This window comes from Corvus cornix, chromosome 2, assembly GCF_000738735.6.
Source record: "Corvus cornix cornix isolate S_Up_H32 chromosome 2, ASM73873v5, whole genome shotgun sequence".
NCBI lineage: Eukaryota > Metazoa > Chordata > Aves > Passeriformes > Corvidae > Corvus > Corvus cornix.
In genome coordinates, this window is record NC_046333.1 from 86432427 (window position 1) to 86452487 (window position 20061).

Below are 20061 nucleotides of genomic sequence, written 5' to 3' on the forward strand. Positions count from 1 at the left end.
AACATTATATGGTGCTGAAACAAATGGTAAAAGTCTTGGCTCGCAATATATAAAGCATTGTAGCTGATGGAACCATTTTGACAGTAAGCAGTGTGTAGAGTACTGTTTGCAGATTTTGGGACCATAAAATGTGGCATCTTCTAGCAAGGAACAGGTGTTTGGGGTTGTCTCTGGATGAAATTCACTCATCTTGTCCAGACTAAGTCAGTGAAGTTTGTGCAGTTTCCCCAGATTTCATCCAGCCCAATCTTGCCCAATATATCTTTCATTAGTTGAGCTCCCTACATCTCTGGTAAACCCTGCTTAGGGAAAAATTGTCAGCTATGCTTAGAAATATAAAAAGCGTTCACAAGATCTGATTGTATTTTTTCTCTTTTCTTTGGAATAGCTTTGGGCCAGATAATGCTGTATGTTGATGGCATGAATGGAGTGATAAATCATAATGAAACCATCCAATGGCTGTACACGCTTATTGGCTCAAAGGTAAGACTCTCAAAAGTTCTCATTTTATATGGTTTTGGTGTTCTTTTACTGCATTTTATTTGTTTTATGCTTTTAGGGTATAAATAGACTGTGTGTTAGGTTCTAAAATATTCCATAATATTCTGCGTGGAAACCAGGTCACACTGAGCTGTTACTTCTTTTCTACTGTTTTTATACTCTTTTGTTGGCACACACTCTGCTGTTAAAAGCAAAGATGCCCTCATTACTGTCTGTGCTGCCATTGTACTTGACCATGGAGAAAATTTTCTGGTCTTGCATTTGCAGTTCCTAAGGCATTCATTGGAACCACTTTTTGGCATGTTTTTTCTCCCTCTTTCCACACTGAATGCTCACCACTCTACACTGCTCAGCTCTGCTGAGCACTGGGGGAGGACAATTCAGGGTGACTTCCTTCTTAGACTAGAACACACAAGTTCAACTGGAAGTTACCTACAACGATCATCCAGACCAAATGCCCGACAGGTTCACTTTATGAAGGTCGTTGTCCAAATGCCTCTGAAACACTGACAGGTTTGGGACACTGCCCACCTCTCCAGCAAGCCTCTTCCTGTGTTTGTCCACCATCTCAGCAAATAAATACTTCCTAATGTCAAGTCTTCTCTTGCTTGGAGAGCCCTAGAAGGCAAAGTCTGGTACCTGCCTGCAGGGTACTCTTTGTTGGTCCCTGCTTATTGAGACAAAAGCTGAAAGCTGGAATATATGCTGCTTGGGTAGGTCTTCTCCAGTGGAAGAGTGATTTATATAGTGCACACACCACCTTTAAGGCCATCTTTGCTGGAATTTGGAAAGCAAGTAGAACACAGATATTACTGACATACCATCCTGAGGGGCCTTAGGAGAGGTAAACCCACAAATACACCCTTCTCCAGCCTGTTGGCTCTCTTAATAAGCTTTAGGAAGCTTATTAAGGGCTGCCGGGGGCTGCTGCTGCTCTTGCTACACAGACCTGTACATAGATAGATGTGTATGATGCAATAGCTGGAACAGGGTATGGTAGTTATTGTTAACAACCCAAAAGCTGCTGTAATTGGTGGAGTTGAATCCATAGTTATAGTTACTAAGAAATTTCCAGGAATGCTTCAAGTGTCTGAGTCACTGAAAGTTGCTGTTGGGTACTGTAGCGACATAGAGAGGCTGCTGCTCTCCCCTTTTCCTCTGATAGCTCTCATAACACAAGGACAAAGAGCTTGATGTCCCAGGGGTCTTTTTTAACTAGAATTTTTTCTACAATGTGCAAACTTCACTGCTGCAGCTGATTTTTCAAGTCAAAGAACAGATGCTTCAGTATTGAAAGAACTGATTTATCTTGGGTTGACATACCTATATTGGTAGATAAGTAAAAGTAAGTTGATTATGGTTATCAAATCTCAGGCTTAAAGGGCAGGCTTCATGATTGGGAAAAGATAAGGAGAAACTTTTCCACAGTGTAAAATGTTCCACTGTTGTCTAGGCATTACGCTGGGCCATTTGTCCTTCTGAAACAGGGGATATTTGCCACGGTCGGAAGAGCAGTGCAAGATGAGAGAGAAACCCATTTGCTTCATATAGATCCTCATTTTCTATGGAACAGATTAAAAAGCAAAAAAGGAATAAAAATTCTGCCATGTCCGTGACTGTTTTAATTCTCTAATGCACATAACAGGAGTGGAATGGGAGAGAAACATGACTGTATTGCTACCTTGCAGATTAAATTCTGTCTAGATTTCCTTGCTCTGAGTACTTCAGCTCTTGGGTCCTTAAGCTCCTTTCTCCCTCCCCCATCGCCAGCCTGAATGATTATCTCCATGTCCTGGCTCAGTGCCTGCAGCTGAGGAATGCAGGCAATGTGCTTTGAATAGTTTGGTTTCAGGTAGCATCAAAGTTGCTTTTTCATTATTCTTCGACTGTCTTGGAGGAGATCTAAGTCCCTGTCTGTGTGCCAGAAGTTAACCGAGGGTATGGCAGGCTTACTGTCAGTGTGGTGGGACAGCTGCTTTATTCACTTAAAGGTGGTTTTGACTTTCTGTGAAAAATGAAGCCCTGGAATTTGCAATGCACCTACAGTCTGATTTTCAGCCCTGCTGTGCTGGTGCCTTCTCCACAGCAAAGACGATGAAAAATACGTTAACATTGCTGAACAAAAAAGGAACAGTGAAACTGCCAATTAAGTCTTGGGACAAATCCCTCTAATAGGATGCAGGAGGAATATAGTTATTCAGCTGCCACAGCTGTGACACATGGTTTCTTGCCTTCTCAAAAGCTCTGACTGGGTTTAACATACTTAGCAGTGGAGGTTGTTGAATCTGTTCCACAGATTTTTTTTGTTGTTTTTATCAAATTCTTTAGTGGTTTTGACCCTTCACTGCCACTTGCTCTGCTCTGTTTGCAAGGGGCTGCTGGCTCTGCTGGCTCACTTTGAGCAGTGGATTGCTGCATGTGCTGCTGCACTGCAGCACACGGGTTCAGCAGAGCACCTTGGGGGCTGGCATGCTCAGCACTGCAACAGCTGTGACTTTGGTACCCAGCTCCAAGATCACTTTATGCACCCAGCAATACTTCTGTGTAGGGATAGGGGGAAGAGGTGGGAAATAAAAGTTTGAATTAGTGCAAAAGTGCTTTCACTAAATTGCTTATAGCCCTTATAAGCAATTTACTGAAAGCCTCTCTAGATTGTTGCCATTGTATTCCTTACTGTTGCCAATTCTGCCACAGTCTTACCCCTCTGAGCATCAATGGATGCTTATATTGTTTGATTATCAGAAGTTGTTGATAATTTATTGCTGTTATCTAAGTTTGCTCTGAATAAAGTTTTTAGGGAGGTGGTTAGAATTCCAGTGGTGTGACTGCACTGGCACTGTTGCCATTGTACCAGTTCAGGTGCACCAGCTGTGTCAGGGTGAAGAACTAAAAAGCAAGAAGGAACTTAATCTTAGATGACTTGTTTGCTATGGCACAGAAAGAACCTTATGTTGTTGATTGGTATTATATAGGCTCTAGACTGGAAGTCTGATGGCAGCAGTACTATTCTTTAGTGATATTAGGTGGAGATAAGACCATTATTGGCACATCCCAGACTCTTAGGACCACTGCTGGTCCTTCCCGAGATGCATCTAACCATAAGTGATCACACCAGTGTGTGGCAGTGGGCTTTCAAAGGCTGGCTGTAGACTGCTTTCCAATCATCAGTGGCTGATACATCCCTGGCATAAAGCATTGGCAGCATAATCCCAACATAAATGTACATTATTGCTATTTCATCATTAGTTAATGGGCAGCAATTCATCAGTGATTCCCTGTTTGACGAAGCATTCAAGTATGTACTCAGTTATGGGCGTATGGTTACATGCTCTTGGCTTCCAGATAGCTTTAATACATAGCTGAGGTCAGCAGTGAGCTGCTGCAGGCATGCAAATGAGAGATATAGTAGGGCTAAGGCTCTAACCATCTTATATAAGCTACGAGTTATGTAAATAGGAAATATCGGTGCCAACCAAGTTTTCTCTCAGCATTTGGTGCTAGCATAGGACATTTGTGCAAGAGAGTTTGGTTCTTAGAAGATAAAACTAGGAGTCAATTGAATGTTAGTTAACAGTGCTTTCAGAATTGCTTCCTAATTTTTATCTTTTTTTTTTTAAACTAACTTGTCAAGGATGATGCCCTAACTGGTCATGTGCTGTAGCACTCATGTTTCAACTTCACGGTGCCTGGGAGATGATATTTCACCACGTTCACAGAGTTTCTGTCACCTATGTGTTACTACTGCTGCAGCTGGAGTTAAGGTTTTGTGTTGTGTTGCAAATATATTTAGGCTAGTTGTAAATATACACTTGAGGCATTTGTTTATGCTGGTAGCTGGCACTGGAGTTCTGTGGTGGATCACCAGCAGAAAAATGGTGATGGCTCTTGGAAAATTTCTCTTACCCAAAAGAAGGGACACCAGGTTAAAGACATGCATGTGTTAAGCCTTATTAAGTCCGTATAATGTATTTCTCATCTGTAGGCATGTATGAGGTTATATATAAAAACATTCGTATGTGTTGGTAATTCCTCTGACCTGGTAAGAGAAAGTGTACAACACTTTTAGTGTATCAGTGCTCTCAGTTCTCCAGGACTAGCTATTGACTGTTCACAAAAAGTACATTCCTGGACTAAACATCTTGGAAAAAACACAGGACTTTATATCTAGAGAGGCAAATGTTTCTTTGCATCACAAGCCCACAGGCTTTTGCCAATCCACCTTGGTTTTCAAAGCCACTTCTAAGGCATAAAGTCTTCCAAAACCTGAGTCTAGTTTCACCTTCTCTTTCCTCCTGTTTCTGACTGCTACTGTTAATGATTATTTTTTCCCATTTGATGATCCAGGCTGTTCTAATTTCCCCCAGGGGAGCTAAAGCCCCTTTTTGGCATTGTTTTCAGTGGAAAATAATCCATTTTCAAAGTTGTGCTGGGTAACCTCAGAAGACAGGGTGGAATGCTGGGTCCAGTCTGATACAACGAGGTTGATTACAGATTCCTATCTCACATCTTGTTTTAATTTTTTTTTTTCTACTTTGCTTCTGTCTGGGTCCTAGCTTGCAAAGTTAACTGCAAACTTTAACTCTCAAGTTGTGCCTTGTGTGAACCTTTTGCTTCCTTTGGTATTGAAGAAATTACTTTTTGAGTTTTTCATAATGTAATTCTATCAGAAAGAAGCAAAAAAAGCTATTTCAAAGCAAAAGGAAAAACCAACCCCAGCAAATTCAGATAAAACAACATAGTTTTAGTGAATTTGTTGATTGAAAAAGGAAAGTCGTAGCATCATAGGACCACAGAATTGGTGTGCATTGGGTGTGTTCTTAAAGATCATCTAGTTCCAGGCCCCCTCTGCCACATGCAGGGACACCTTCCCCTAGACCAGGTTTCTCAGGGCCCCATCGACCTGGCTCCAAACAAGTCCATTAGGGGCTGGTTTTTCTGCATGGTGCTGGTGGTGGGTTAAAACATGCACATGGTTGGTAGTCATTTCATGAGAATTTTGAGAGAAATAATATTCTTATTCACAAAAAACTCTGATTTTTTTTTTTTTTTTTTAACAAATGAATCATTTAAGGTTATATGGAGGTAATACCCAGTTGAAAAGCTTGACAAAATTACTCTGTTTCACAAGTAGTTTATGCCTGTGCTACACTGAAGTCATGAGCAAAGTTGAGAATACCATAACTTGATATTTTCCTCAAGAAATTTCTCACCCAGTCTTATGCAACTGGATTTTAAAGTGGGTCTCCAAATAAATATCAAAAACTGGTTTGTAGTAATGGAGAAGGTTACAAATCTAAGGGGCTTAAACAGATACAAATAAGATTAAAATAGTAGTATTAGTAGTACTAAATCCCAAAGCATGTTGAATGAAATCACTGCCAACCTGGATGGTATATGCTATTCTTGAGAGTCTTGGAAATACCAAGTATTTGTATCTCATTCAATTTTCTAGCCATATATTTTGAAAAATAATTGTGTGTATAGGTGGTCTCTTCATATGCCAGCTTTTTGTGAGCAGGAGATTGTGCAGTAGAACTGTCCTATGCTTTATTTTCAACGTGTTTGGAAGGTGATCTAGGAACGCTGGCTAGCTAAAAGAATTAGGAATCCAGGAAAAATCACACAGCTTAGGGACCTACTGTGATTAATTTTACGTGTTTTCTTCCCAATCTGCTGCCTTGATGGTTAACAAACCTTCCTGCAGCTTCTGACAAATGAGATGCCACATACAACTTAAGCACAGGCTATTTAGATTGCATCATTTCTCTTACCGCCAGCCACAACTCTGACAAGCCTCTAGTTTTGTTCTGTTCTCAGGCCTAGACCAGGTAAAAATGTTAGCTGGGTGTCAGTCTTATAGGCTTTCTGGCTCCTTTGCTTCCTGGAACAGCTCAGAGCAAAACTCGGATCTCCCCTCAAAGCCTAAAATTATTGCAATGTCACCCATGGGCTGCCATGCACTCAAGATCTTGGGCTGTGGTGAACAGGTACAGCTGCTTTGAGTTCACTGAAACTTGAACATTCATCTCAGCTTAGCAGCTGCCCCTTATAATTAATCTACTGTGCATTTGGCCATTGAACTGTTGTTATGAAAGTGGCTGTGTGAGGGAGAAATGAAATCCTGGCTTTACAGGAACTTTGCTATTTCCTACCTCCTGAGGATTTGAGCCTATGCTCACCCAGGCCGCCAGAGAGCTTTCTTCCTCTTTCACTCAGGAACTGGATCAGTACTGTTGCATGAACTGAGTTTATTTTGAACTGTATTTAATTAGTGCTTTGAAGATAAGGATCAGGATGTTGCAATAAACTTGGAATAGGATACACTAGCCAGCACAGACTGTGTTAAGCACTTGCTTTGGTCTCTCCAACTCAGCAGACAGACTGCTGTGAGTGCTGCTGCTCTTTACCAAACATATTTGTAGGTAGATTTTGAAGTCCTTCCATCAAACATAAAAGTAGTTGAGTCCTGCAGCACTAACTATTCCTGTAACTCCATCTGTTTCATTCACTTCTGAGTGTTTGGGAGGGATGAATACACATTTTTCTGTGTTCAAAATGAACTCTTGTAGATTAAGGAGATACTAGAAAACACACAGTTCCCTCACAAGACATCAGAGATCTGATTTCAACTCGTTTGAAGTGGGGAATGAGAAAATGTAATGATTAACTGCCAACAATGTGGCAAATGTTCAGACCCAACTTTTCACTCAGTCTCATCTGTTCAAAACTGTATAAGAAAGTGTGAGGTTAGAGATGAGTGAAGTATGTCCAGCCATTCCCAGAAAGTACCATGCATCTATGCAGATGTACAAATTTCTCACTGTGAAGGAAAGGCGCAAAGAAGGAAAAAAGCAAGAGTTATACTAGAATTAGGTGGGGGGGAAACTGAAAAACAACCCTAAAGCCAGTGCTAGCTTTTAAAATTGCCTTGGTCTCTCTCACTACAGCGGTTCAGTGTCAGGCCTGTTACCATTCACGTTTGTGAGCAAAGGGCTGTGCTTCACGCCCTGGCTGTTAATATCTGCTCTTAGCTCCTGGTGTTTTCTAATGGGCATTATGTCCAGCATTGCTGTGAAAGGAGAAGGAGCAGTCAGACAGTTTGTCTGTTTTGAGGGCTGAGACTAAAGAAAATGAAGCCTACTTTTTCCAGCATGCTTGAAGCCACCAGTGGGAAATGTCTTTGACAATAAAATCAATTGCCTGACCAAAAAAACATAGAAAATTTTCAAACATAAGTTGTCAGGTGAAACAGAATGAAGAAATATAAGAGGGCTGCTCTAAGGATAAAAAGAAGCTAGTTATAATCCAGGCTTATGGTATGGTATACACATGAGATTTTTATGCATATCTAAATGCAGAAATCAACTTGACCAGTATAAAGCACATTGTGGTCATTATGCAAAACCTTTTGGGACAGCAATGTTATCATTTTGCAGGGTAGAAATATCAATAGTCCTAACTCAGGAGTTTAATAAGCTTCATTTTCAAGAGTGTATTAAAATTAAAATAAGCAGTTGTGTCTGCACAATTTCTGGGAACACTTTCATGAACTCTGATGTGTAATTCTTCAGTTTGCAGGGTTGCCTACTTTCTGGTCTTGTTGCTCTTAGGTGTTAAAAGTGATGTATCTTTTCTGACAGTGGCTGTGGTGCTTGGCAGAGGGCATGTGGGCTGTTAGAAAGTTTAACTGGAGAGCAGGGAAACATCTTCTGGTGCATAGTCATTGAAATGTCACCAATCTCAAATTTGCTAGCTCAAACATTTAGTGAAGGTCAAGTGATACAGTTTTCTCAATCTATTTAATGGTTAAAATAAGCATTTGCAAAAAGTCCAGTAATGCTGACAAATACCCTCTGTGCTCAGTCATTCTTTCTTGCCTACACTCACAGGACCATGTCAGTGGCATGTGTGGTACAGGAGATAGATCACAATGACACATAAGAAACTGCCCTGAGATTGGCTCAGTTGGTTACAGCACAGTTCTAATAGCACCGAGGTTGTGGGGTCAATCCCTGTACAGGCCATTCATTTAAGAGTTGGACTTCATGATCCTTGTGGGTCCCTTCCATTTCAGAGTATTCTGTGATTCCGTGAAAAAGCACCCTAGTGAATGGGTGTGTTTCCACAAAGTACCAGTACCTCATCTCAACTGCATGGTGAGACCAGCATAGGAAACAAACCTGGCATCCAGATCTCTTGAGACTTAATTAAGTGTCTTGAATTTTGGTTATTCTACCAGCAGAACGTAGCATATGGGGGTGGAGCGTTGCAGTCGTGGTGCTGAGAAGACTCTTGCACTTGTATAGGAGAAAGGAGGTGGCCAACCTTTTGCATTCTTGAGTAGGTGTTAACATTTTGGGATTTTATGACTTTTAAAGAAAGGGCATTATGATTAATTTTTACTTACTCTATCAGGCTTGAAGAATATAGGTATTCCGTCCTTATTTTAACAGAGCTTTGAGCTCAGTTTACATATTTATCTCAATACAGTATGATATTTATTCTGTGAGAAGCAGAGTTCAATTAATTCATAGGATGTGGGTAGGATGTTTTTGTTAATCACTTATTTTTTCTCACTGTTTGTAGTAAACTTCATTACCAAGTTACTTCTTCCTCTCACCTCTATTTTGATGACTATTAAATTGTTATTAAAGATTTCTGAGAACCACACAACTGGTGTGGATCCTTTTTACAGGATTTTGCAGAAATGCAAGGAGAGTTTGCATGGAAGTAGAAGAAATTCCACACGAAGTCTCTTCAAATGTTTGTCCGTGCAAGGTCTTACTCCTCTAAAAGTATGACTTGAATCTGCTGTGTGCTGCTGTGTACTCTGTGGCTGCTGCTGTGAGGTCTATGGGATCTGTCTTTTTCTGCAGACTTGTGCTACTTAATCTTCTCTCAGTTATTTTCCTGAATGTCCTCTTTTTTGAACAGAAACTAAGTTAGTATATACTTCATTGCCTTTATTTTTCCTCTTAAATTCATCCTAATTTTCTTCTTAAATCAGTATCTGTCCTCATTCCCATATATATAGTGCAGGAGTGGAATTCTGCCTGCAGGAAAGAAGGTGGTATCCAACATTTTTTGCAGCGTCATGTAAACCAGATCCGAGACAGTTCAGCCAACACAGCAGTTAATATACCAGTGTTTTGCTTGTAGCTTAGCCTGGAAGAATGGCCCAGCTAGAGAGAGTTTCTACATTGGGAAACCCAGGCTGAATCCAGCTTCCAGGCACATTCTTGAACCAGTTTTCAAATCCTTTTTTGCCGTGGTCCCTCATCTGGAAAATTGGTATTTGGATTTTAGAGCCCTGGAGTAAGAACATAAGGGCGTAGAAGAACAGATTATACGTAAAGACAGATACGTAGGTGAAAGTTGAAGCCGATACTAATTGTTACCATATCTGTTCTTTTGGCATCACTCAAAAATGTTTGTCATTCTTGTATTTAGATACAGTTGTTCTTTAAAGCAAGGGCTACTAGGTGAATATACTTGGATAACAGAAAAAATATTTTGTATCAAAAATGGAAGCTACCCAAACACACATGATGGCTCTATATTCAGCATGTAGTGCACCCCAAGGAACCTCTGAGTTGCAGCCAGCTCAGGTCTCTCACCAGGTTATCGCCCAGGGCTCATTGTGGTTACCTCAAAGATTTTATGTTGGTCTCCTCAGCTACAGGACTTGTCCTTAGGAAGAAAGAGGTCTGGTAAGATGTGTGGACCTCAATTACTTTTCATAAGATCAAGATCAAAAGGAAGGTTCTTTTATAGGTTTTCTTTCTTCCTTTTTTTTTTTTTTTTTTTTTTTCCCTTCACAGTCCTCTAGTAGTAGTTTATACCATATAAAGACTTTCCAGAATAATATCCAGCATACCAGCAGGTTCTCTAGCTGCCTCCCATGATACACTGAAATGAGTCTCATCTGGGCATGCTGTGTACTCTCTTCCCATATTCTGACCCTCTTTGATCACAGCAATTGAACAAGGAGTTCAGATGCTTCCTGGTTTGCCCCCCTCTATCTCTCCACTATTTTCCTTTTTGAAGACCACATTAATAAAAAACAAGAATGTGATGTTCAATATATAAAATGCTGTTAATACCTCAGCCAGCATGGAATTTTTGTAGATTGGCCCCTTTTATTTTGAATTTCCTCTTCTTAGTAGAAGACACAGAACTGTAGTAAATGTATGCTTTGTCTTTTTCATTTCCAGCAGTGTGTAACAGCTTCCTTCTTTAGCTCAGTAATAAAATTAAAGCAACCTCTCAGAAAGCATTTCTTCTCCACTGCTCTTTAAATGTCACTGTGTGATTGTCTAAGCATCTTATTGTTATGATTTTGGAGGGAAATGTAACACTTCTCTAACTTGCAGTTTGAACACTTCCACTTCCCAAATTAAGCTTTGCATGTGACAAAGCTGTCTTGTCAAAAAGAGGGTAAAGTGGGACAAATTACTCCCACAGGTATTAATGTATGGAGTTGCCTCAAAACTGTTAATCCCTGGGGACTGTGTTTTAGTTCACTGTGTTTTCCTGAAGATACATTATATATTAAAAATATATAATGTATAATGTACATTAAATTTATTAAAATGTTTTACTATATTTATTGAATAGAGAAGATAGAATTCCTAAATTCCAAAAATTCGTAATTTTTGCTCCTCTGTGTCACTACCAGTCTCTGTGGTTTGCAGTGCTTTCTGTTCAGGTAATGTCTCTTTTTTTGCCTTTCTCACCTGCAGTCTAGCTTCCACAAATACACATTCCTGTCATGTTTGGTGCCTCTTGAGCCACTCTTCCAGGCACACGGGGACTGTAGAGCCTTTTGCAGTAAGGGCTGTGCATGGCTGTAGGGGGAAAGACATGACAGACCACCGGAAAGTAGGTTTGCTTCCAGATCTGCACTGCTCAGATGGATGTCTGTAATAGCTGTGAATCCAATAGAGAGATTTGAGGCAAACTTCTTCAGAATCATGATATATACTTCAGCTTCCGTCGCTGGCCTGCAAAATTTTCCCTTCTTGTTTCCTTGTCATCCCCTTCTGATGAAAGGATGTAATGTGAATGCCCAAGTACAGTTTCTGGCAATGGAAGATCATTCCTAGCAGAGCATCAGACAGAAAATGTCAATTCACTACACAGAAGTTGAAGGCTGTGTTAAAGACACATTGGCATTTACTAGGGTGGCTTTTCTATAGGAACAGCAAGGGCTCCGAGGGTGTCCTGAGGCATTGGGCCATGGGACAGGATCTGAAAACCAAGCACAAAGTTTTCTTGATGTCATCATATGATGTAGTACTGCAGTTACTCATTTTGGAGGTTGTTTTGTTTTATTTCCCTTCTGCTCAGAAGGGTGGGTTAGGATTATTTGTCATCTTTGGCTAAACCGACTTGAAGTTATGTGGAACAGATGGACATCACCAGACTTACTTCACCTACCGGTCTGAATAGTTCAGTCCCAGTCTGCACCATTTATGATACTGTGGATGTTATAGCACTGATAGCATCCTGCCACTTGAGTTATTGGTTAGTTACAGAAAGAAAATGAAGCCTAAACCAGCATCCTTCTGATTACCACCCTTTTCAAAGGGCTGTCTTCTGAAATTTTTGCAGTAGGTTGCCTTTCATCAACCTACCTGCAGCCTTAGTTGCAGTCTGAGAGGGAAAAAGGGAGACGTTTCACTCATTGGACCTCCAGAAGTTTGTCTTTCTCTTTCCTGGGAAACCATGCTTTTGATTTGTGTGTCTGATTTAATTTTAAATCCTTCTTTGTCAAGGAAAAGAGTTTGTTTAAATGTCCTGTATCTTTAGAACCAAAGGGAAATTAAAATTTGGAGAATTTTAGACTAATACCTTGTGCCTCTATCTGAGGTTCCAGCTTTCCTGTATGGTATGGACACATGCAGATGAAAGCTGATACACTCATTTTCTCTGACTACTCTGGAGAAGCAGCATCCCCGGTGGTGGCCACTGCATGCTTGACAGAAGTCCTGACAGGACACATCCTGTACAGCCAAGATACAGAAAACACTGCAGCTGTTCTCATGCAGAAGGAAAAAAATATCAGTGAGGAGAATGAAACAAGCAAGCTTGCCTTTTCTGCCTTAGAAAAGCCATCCCACAGCACCACCTAGCAGGCACAGATGGATATGAATAAACAGTGTGAGGACAGGACTGGAGCAAAATGCTCCTAGAGAATACAATGTTGAGGAGGACTACGTGCATTAAAACACCCATTCCATCTAATATCTAGCACAGGTTGTTGATATAAACTGAGTTGTGCTATCCTTTCAGGCAGCTGGTATCCTTTAGTATTGGGTATTTGTAGCTTCATACAACTAATGAATCTCTCTGCGTGTCTGAGGAAATACATCATCACTTTTGGGGTATTTTTTGTAATCTGGAGTTGTTCTCTTCAACTCCATGTATTTCTAACACACCTAGCTTCATCAAGGTGATGGCATTACTTATCATGGAATTTTATGGTTTTGTCTGCAAAGTGCTGGGGAGGAACTACCTGGCTGCCTGCTGAGGAATACTGCCAGGGCACAGATTTTGAAGAGGCTGGCAAGCACATCCTCGTCCCACTCCCATGGCTGGGAAAGATGTATTGTAAAATAGTTAAGCTGCAGCTGCTGGCTGTCTCTGTTTTTAAAAGTAGTTGTTTTACGTGTTTGTTTTTCTAGGGGGCTCAGAACACAGAGCTTTCTTCTGAGCTGCAAATGTGAAATATTTATTTGTGAATCTGTAGCAGCCTATTGCCTCTACTTTGTTATTTGGTTAATTTTACTCATCTCCATAGCTTACACAGCTTTTTAGCCTTCATCCTGCCATCCTGAACAGACAATACCCATTTGTGGGAAGCTGTCTAGGAGCTCAAAGGAAAAAGTCAGGGCTGCAGTTAAAGACATGATTTCAGAGCATGAGTTGTAGCTGGTTATGCTGAGCTAGAGCAGCACTGATTCTCCTGTGAATTGTGCTGTGGATATATGGGTTCAAAAAAAACATGACTCAGTAATTAGGGAGGAGCAGTAGGACTTCCAGCTTGCAAAGATTTTTAGTTTGGCATTATGCATTTAGGCTGATCTGCTGTACTACTCAGAGGCAGTACAGAGAGATCTCTGGCAGCAAGACTGAAATGCAGTCCCTTCCAGGTTCTGAGATCTTATTTTCCTGGTTAAAGCAGGCAACTGTCTATCAAGACTCTTAATTTGCTCTGTAGCATTGGCAAAACTGTTGTGGTTGTTATTTTTATTATTAATAAGAATAATATTCAAGAACTGTTCAACTAAATCCCTATATAGAAGCCTAAAATAATTCTTTCAAATATTGTGAGACATTTTGCTCTTATAAAAGGAAATGTGCTCATGTAGTAACTTGGGGGGGATGGGGGGGTGGAAACAGCACCAGAAAAACCCTTTTTTTCTGGTGTTTCCATGGTCACTGCGGTAGTATCTTTCATGCTATTCACATGGTCTCTCCATAATACTTCTCATCTCTTTTATGGACTCTTTAGAGGCTTAAGTAAGTGTTCCTTGTTAAGTGCTGTGAGAGCCTACCATGAAAATCTTTCTAAAAACAAGCAAAATAACACCAAAAGTAAGAGTTCAGTGGGATTTTAGTACTCTCAATAAAGTCACCTCTTCAAAACTTGTGCTCTACTGCACTGAAAGGGTCAAATCTCAATTACATTTGCTCTTGGCTAAATCTATAGGAACTATTCCCATCAGACATTACACAGCTACCACAGTGTGTTTCAGTTGAGCTTTCTTGGATACAAAGGATCGTGTTCTGGAGCAGTTTATTTTATTGCTTTTGTGAACTGCTGCCCCTCATTAGGGCATCACTGTATCTACAGATTTTGTCTGCAGTTACTCTTGACTTCAGAAGAAAGTGGAAGTAATCTGTGGTGGTTAGTTCAGGAAAAAGAAAGGGTTGGGGTTTTTTTGTTGGTGGGGTTTTTTGCCCCCTATCTCCTCTCTATCCCTCTTTCTGTACTGGTCCCAAAGAACTGAAAAAGCAGCTCAAAACTGATCTATGATGCAAGTCAAATCACTGCTGATTATGATCTCATGCTTCTGTGGGTTCAGCTCTTTGAATGACTATGGCAATTACTTGGCTAAAAACTATACTAGTCCCAGATGCTGAATAATTCTTAAATACTGCATCTGAAATATGTTTCATTCTGACAAAACAAAACTGAAATATGTGTTAAATAATGCCACAATAGAGGCACATCTCACTGTGCAGTGGCTTGGTCAAATTGTGCTTAGCGTTTAGGTCCAGAACAGTGCACTAAGGGTCAAATGAAGAGAAATACAGACTCTGGAATCTGATCCTTGTCCTGGTCACCACGGCTGCAAACCTACCTGTAGCTTGGTAGCCACAGCCTCCTAGGAACATACAGGCACATATTTGACTTCAGTTATCATATTGCTGTTTGGTATTTTTAGTCTTGTGGTCACATCTCGAGTGATTTCAGAGGATGTTCTGTTGCACTTCTGAGACTCTTTTAATCTCACTTGGGAGGTAGGAACCTAGTCCAGGCTTGTTTTTGAGCTGCACATCCGGATTTCCAGAAAAGTACGTTGTAGGGAGACTACACATGCAGATGGGTTAGTTCAGAAGCTCTGCTGGACCTGTCAGTTTTGAACATGAGTTTCCAAGCCTTGAATACTTGTCATAGCCATGTTCCAATTCTGCTGTATAGAAAACATGTTTCTATCCCTTTCTGTCTGCTGTCAGACTAGACCCAAAGCGAGCGTTGTTATTACTGTGGTACTGCTGGGGAGCTGAAACACAAATCCTGTGAGTCATTGGAGGTTCCTCAGCCAACCACTCAGTATTGTCTTAAGTGCTTGACAAAATGTAAATCATTTAAGCTACAATATCACAGATTTTTACTGTAATCCCAGACCACACCTGGTGTCCAGAGAACTACTTGAATCTCATTGCATAAAAGGTCTTGTCTTCACATGATTTGTGAACTGAAAAGTACATTTTGGGTATATGTATGGGCATTTGAATCTTAACAGATGTGGAACTGCTTTGGTACACTGAAATTAGGCAATCACTGTGATCCGATGAAAATAAGCATTATGGATTTTTTTGCCCCTTTCAGTATATGTGTGTTTGGGGGCTGGTAGGGTATGTGAGAGAGAAGCAGAAAATAAGTTGCAGGTGTCATGCTTTGAAAAATAAACAGTGGTTTAAAATATGTATCTAAGAATCACCTTTTTTTTTAATTCATTTTTTTTATATATCTGTTAATTTTTAGCCACATTTAATAAATTAGACACAGTACTGGACAACTAAGTGTAGGTGGCTTTCCAGAGAGATCCCTTCCAACCTCAATCCTTAAGTGATTGACCCTGCACTTCCTCTTCCTTTTCCTGCTGTAGTGGTACCCACAGAAGTTTGCTTTATACTTTGAGGCAAAACTCTAAAAGCCAGATCCTTTTTATGAGTTTTAACAAAGGAATTTGCTTTTAATCAAACTACAGTTGGGATCTGGACATGGAAGTTAATGAAGCTGAAGTTAACTTCATCTAATCTGTAGACCTTTGGAACACAAGTGAATGTGAGTGTGGTTAGAGTTAAGCCCATATTGGGAAGCCTTGGCCACATCACCAGAAGTGCTGTATGGAAACAATTCAATTTCTCTTATCCAAGCAGGAGTCTGAAGAGTCTTTTTCCAACTCTTTCACATTTCTGTGATTCAAAACCAAGCATATGTATTTTTAGTTTGTATGTTTGTTTGATTTGCTGTAAAATTGGGGATGGATGTGATGATGAGTTCGGTTGATACAAGTCATAGGAAGGAGGTAGCTTGAGATAGCAGAACTACATTTTCTCTTTGAACACTGAACTTTGTAACTCTTAAAAAATAGTTATCACTGTAATGTGAGAGTACCTACAATAGTATCATATATTCTTGCAGTTGTCCAGCTGTATGCAGAAGTTGCATACCTGCTAGCATTTATGAAAATCAAAATTGAGAATATCTCCATCCCTGTCATCTTTCAGCAAAGGAGGGAGTTAGAATAAGCTGACACTGCTAGGACTGTGTAGTTAAGCTGATATGCAGTGACTTGTGTCCCCATGGCTTCTGAATGGCTCCATGAAGTATTCTGCCACTTGCTTCAGAAACCCACCACATGGGAAGCTGGAAATGTGTCTGGTCTCTTACATTTTTGTTTTCATCTTGAAGTTCTTTTGATTTAAATAAAAAAGCATCTGGACTAGACTGATGATGGGAACTGGGTTTGGAGATAGCGACCTCTTCCAGACTTGGGACAGAAAAACAGATGATTGCTGGAGAAATGTGACTGCTTCTATTATGTTCAGATGTCCCCCAAAAGTATCTTTATTCGTTAACTTTATTTGGCAAATTGTCCAAAGGTAAATAAGTGTGTGGTTTTGCAGTCAAACCTCTGCTTCTGAGTAACTTTTTGTGCTTGATAATATTCAGAAGTTTGAGAATAGAGAAAAATCTTCAGTCGATACATAGAGCAAAATACTAGTACTCTTATCATTCTACTAATAAGTAGAATATATACATATATGTGTGTGTATATATATGTATATATATATATATATGTCCTTTCTCTAGTTTTACTTTATTAGGTATTCTTCCAAGAAGAGTTTGTGGTGGGTTTGTTCCATGGTTTAACATGTGATATTTGTTCTTTCAACAGTTTTATCATTTTAGTAGTTCAAACCGCTTTGTCACTTTTTAGGATGCTTAGAAAGAATAACCTATTAACAATGAATTGCTTAAGCAAGATGTTGCAATAGGTAATATTTTATAATTTGGAGTCTTAATTGACATACTGTCTTCAACCATTTCCACACATTTTATTCATAGGTTGTTGTGATTTTGTGTTTTTGCTGTTGAAATGTTGTCTATGAGATTGGACAGTGTCAGGAAAGGACTGCTAACCATATCCTTAAACTTACAGGGTGAAGTTATTTAAACACAGCCATAGTTTGGGTATTTAATATGAGTACATTTTAATGAAACTGTTGAAAGAACAAATTTCACGTGCAGAAAACCACAGAATAATAATAGAGTACTTTTCCACTGTACTTGTAAACTCAAATAGTTTTTTCCCCTAGGGTCCTTGAACTCTACCTTGATATTATTTAAACAGGACATTGCCAAGGCCACTAACTCTAGCAAGTTGTTTCATAAGCAGTGGAACTAATGAAGCAATTTGTTATCTTTGTTTTCCTTCTTCCTTGCTTTTTCCTTGCCATCCCACATGTTCTTGGTGGCGCAGTCCTGCTCTATGTCCCGTGTCTGTTGTCTTTGGTGCAAATGGCAGCCTGCAGCATGGCTGGTGGAAAGCTGCCTGAGAAATAATTTTCTAGCTGGGTCCCTTTCAAAATGACTGGAAACTTCCTTTTCTCTTATGAGAATGCTGATGTGGAGTCATTTGTAATGCCATTTTCAACTTGAATAGGAACATAGTTCCATTACTGTCAAGAATGACAATGCAGTGGGCAGGTAGATCCCATAGTTACAGGAAAGAGTCCAGAAGTAGGCAGGGGGAGGAACAGCACAGCTGCCTAAGGAAACAAGGATGAAAATGCTGTGCTCCTCATGGCTGTCATGTATTTGAGTGGGTTTAATTCTGTAAAGAGGCTCCAAGAGAAGGTACTCTAATAGTTTTGTTATTTCTCTGTTTTCCTCTGGCTTTGACCATAATTCATTCATTTTATTAGTGATGGCTTTCACAATCAGGGACAGGGTGACCTCTGAGCTCCACTTGAGCCACTCTGTGTATTGGTCAGGAGGAAAATTAATGTCCTGAAAACACTGAAGTTTTGATATGCTGCTTTGTACACAGTTCCTATATCAAACATACTGCAGGTCTGAAGCTTGTGACGCACTCTCTGCTGCTGTCATGAGGAAATTTCTGGTCAACAGCCTATATTAAATCAGAGGTCTGACTATGATAGGGAGTAGGTCTTGGAAGAAAGTAGTTTGGTATGGAAAATTGATGTGGAGCAAGTGAGTTTCCTTCTACATAATTTCTAATCTCTCAAGAAAATGATACAGTAGTAATTTGATCTTAAATCTGAAGACCGCATTTGGAATTTAAAATATTTCTGAAAACACACGTTAGTCAAATATTGACTTGGAGGCTTAAAAAAAAGGAAATAAGATGCAATGTTACATCTTCTGCTTTGCCTTTTAAATGTACAGTACTTCAGCTTTTCTGTACATAAAATGTGATCAATCACAGGGTGCATCATAGAACTGTTGCATGACTTGATTAATTAGAGATGACTTTTTCAGATCCTTAAATGCTTTGCATGAGATACCTCAGTAATAGGTTGTTGAACGCCTTCTCTCTTCAAAATTAATTGCTTTTTTTCTTGAGTAAGGTGACTTTGTATTACATTAGATGTTTTCACAAGCCAAGATGTCATTCAGCAGTATAACAAAAGCTAAAAGAGTGTGATATGAAAGGGATTTTGGAGCAGGGAGTGAAGATAAATTCCTATCGGCAATTAAGTTCATAAAGAATCTTTTCCTCTCCCATTTTTTTTGTAACACAGCTAAGGAAATATCAACTTGGCCCTGCCCAAGGAAAAGAAGTTGCTGAAACTGCCAATCTCTCAAATCTTTCCTGTTGCCAGAGGTTCAGCCCAATGACCATCTGTTGAGGACAGTGCAGTTCAAGGCTAACATCATACATCAAATTAGGGGGCTGGTTGGAAAGCTCAGCATGTAACTTCTCAGTCATAAGAAAAAAAAAGAGGTGCCAAATGGCCTTAATCATATTTCCCCTATGTAGGCACACAAACCCCATTCTTGTGATCAATTTTCATTTGCAAACTCATTTCTAATACAGAATTCTGATTCTGCATAGTTTCAAATCTTGTTGCTTATTATCTACTTACCTTACTATTCACCAAAACATGAAATCTCACTGTTGCATCCATTGCTGAACAGATCATCAGGGTAGTGTTCAAGAGAAACAAGGTTCTTTTTCATTTATTCTGCTGCTCAGAAACACACATTGTATTTAATAGATATATGACTAATTCCGAAAGACCTGTCATGTTTAAACTGGTTTGACTGTGACTTGCAGACTTTAGGGTCATGCATTTGCAGGAACTACCAAAAAATTGCCTAGTCAGGCAGTATGTTTCCATACTCTAAGCTGTATTAGAATGACATTATACATATCATAATATTTTGTTGGTGGTGGTTTTGCATAAAGCTAGTTTAGTATGTACCCATCCAATATTTTGCCATCTCATGAAAGGAGCAGACTTTACTAGACAATTTTACTCTGTGATCCATAACAGGAAAATGCTAGAAAACTGGTGCTATATATAAATAAGCTGCATGTTTGTAGAAGACAAAAAGAGAATAAAGAGGTCTGTTCCTTATCATGTTTGATAGCACATTACACACAAGCATGATTTTAACCAGAAATTGGTTCTCATGTTACTGTGGTTTCTCTCAAGCTAAGTGTTTTATACTTATTTAAGATAAATCGATCACAATCTTTATCTGGACAGAGAAGACAGTTTTAGAGGTAC

At 39.7% G+C, this 20061-nt stretch overlaps 1 protein-coding gene across 14 annotated transcripts in view; it reads left to right on the forward strand.

The window, feature by feature from the left end:
* Window positions 1-20061, forward strand: part of FHOD3 (formin homology 2 domain containing 3) — a 377773-nt gene that overhangs the window by 225233 nt on the left and 132479 nt on the right. For all 14 annotated transcript variants that reach the window (XM_039572720.1, XM_039548148.1, XM_039548141.1 and 11 more), the window contains exon 6: window positions 389-483. In XM_039572720.1, the coding sequence (XP_039428654.1) occupies window positions 389-483 (95 nt within the window). The remainder of the gene's footprint in view (window positions 1-388; window positions 484-20061) is intronic.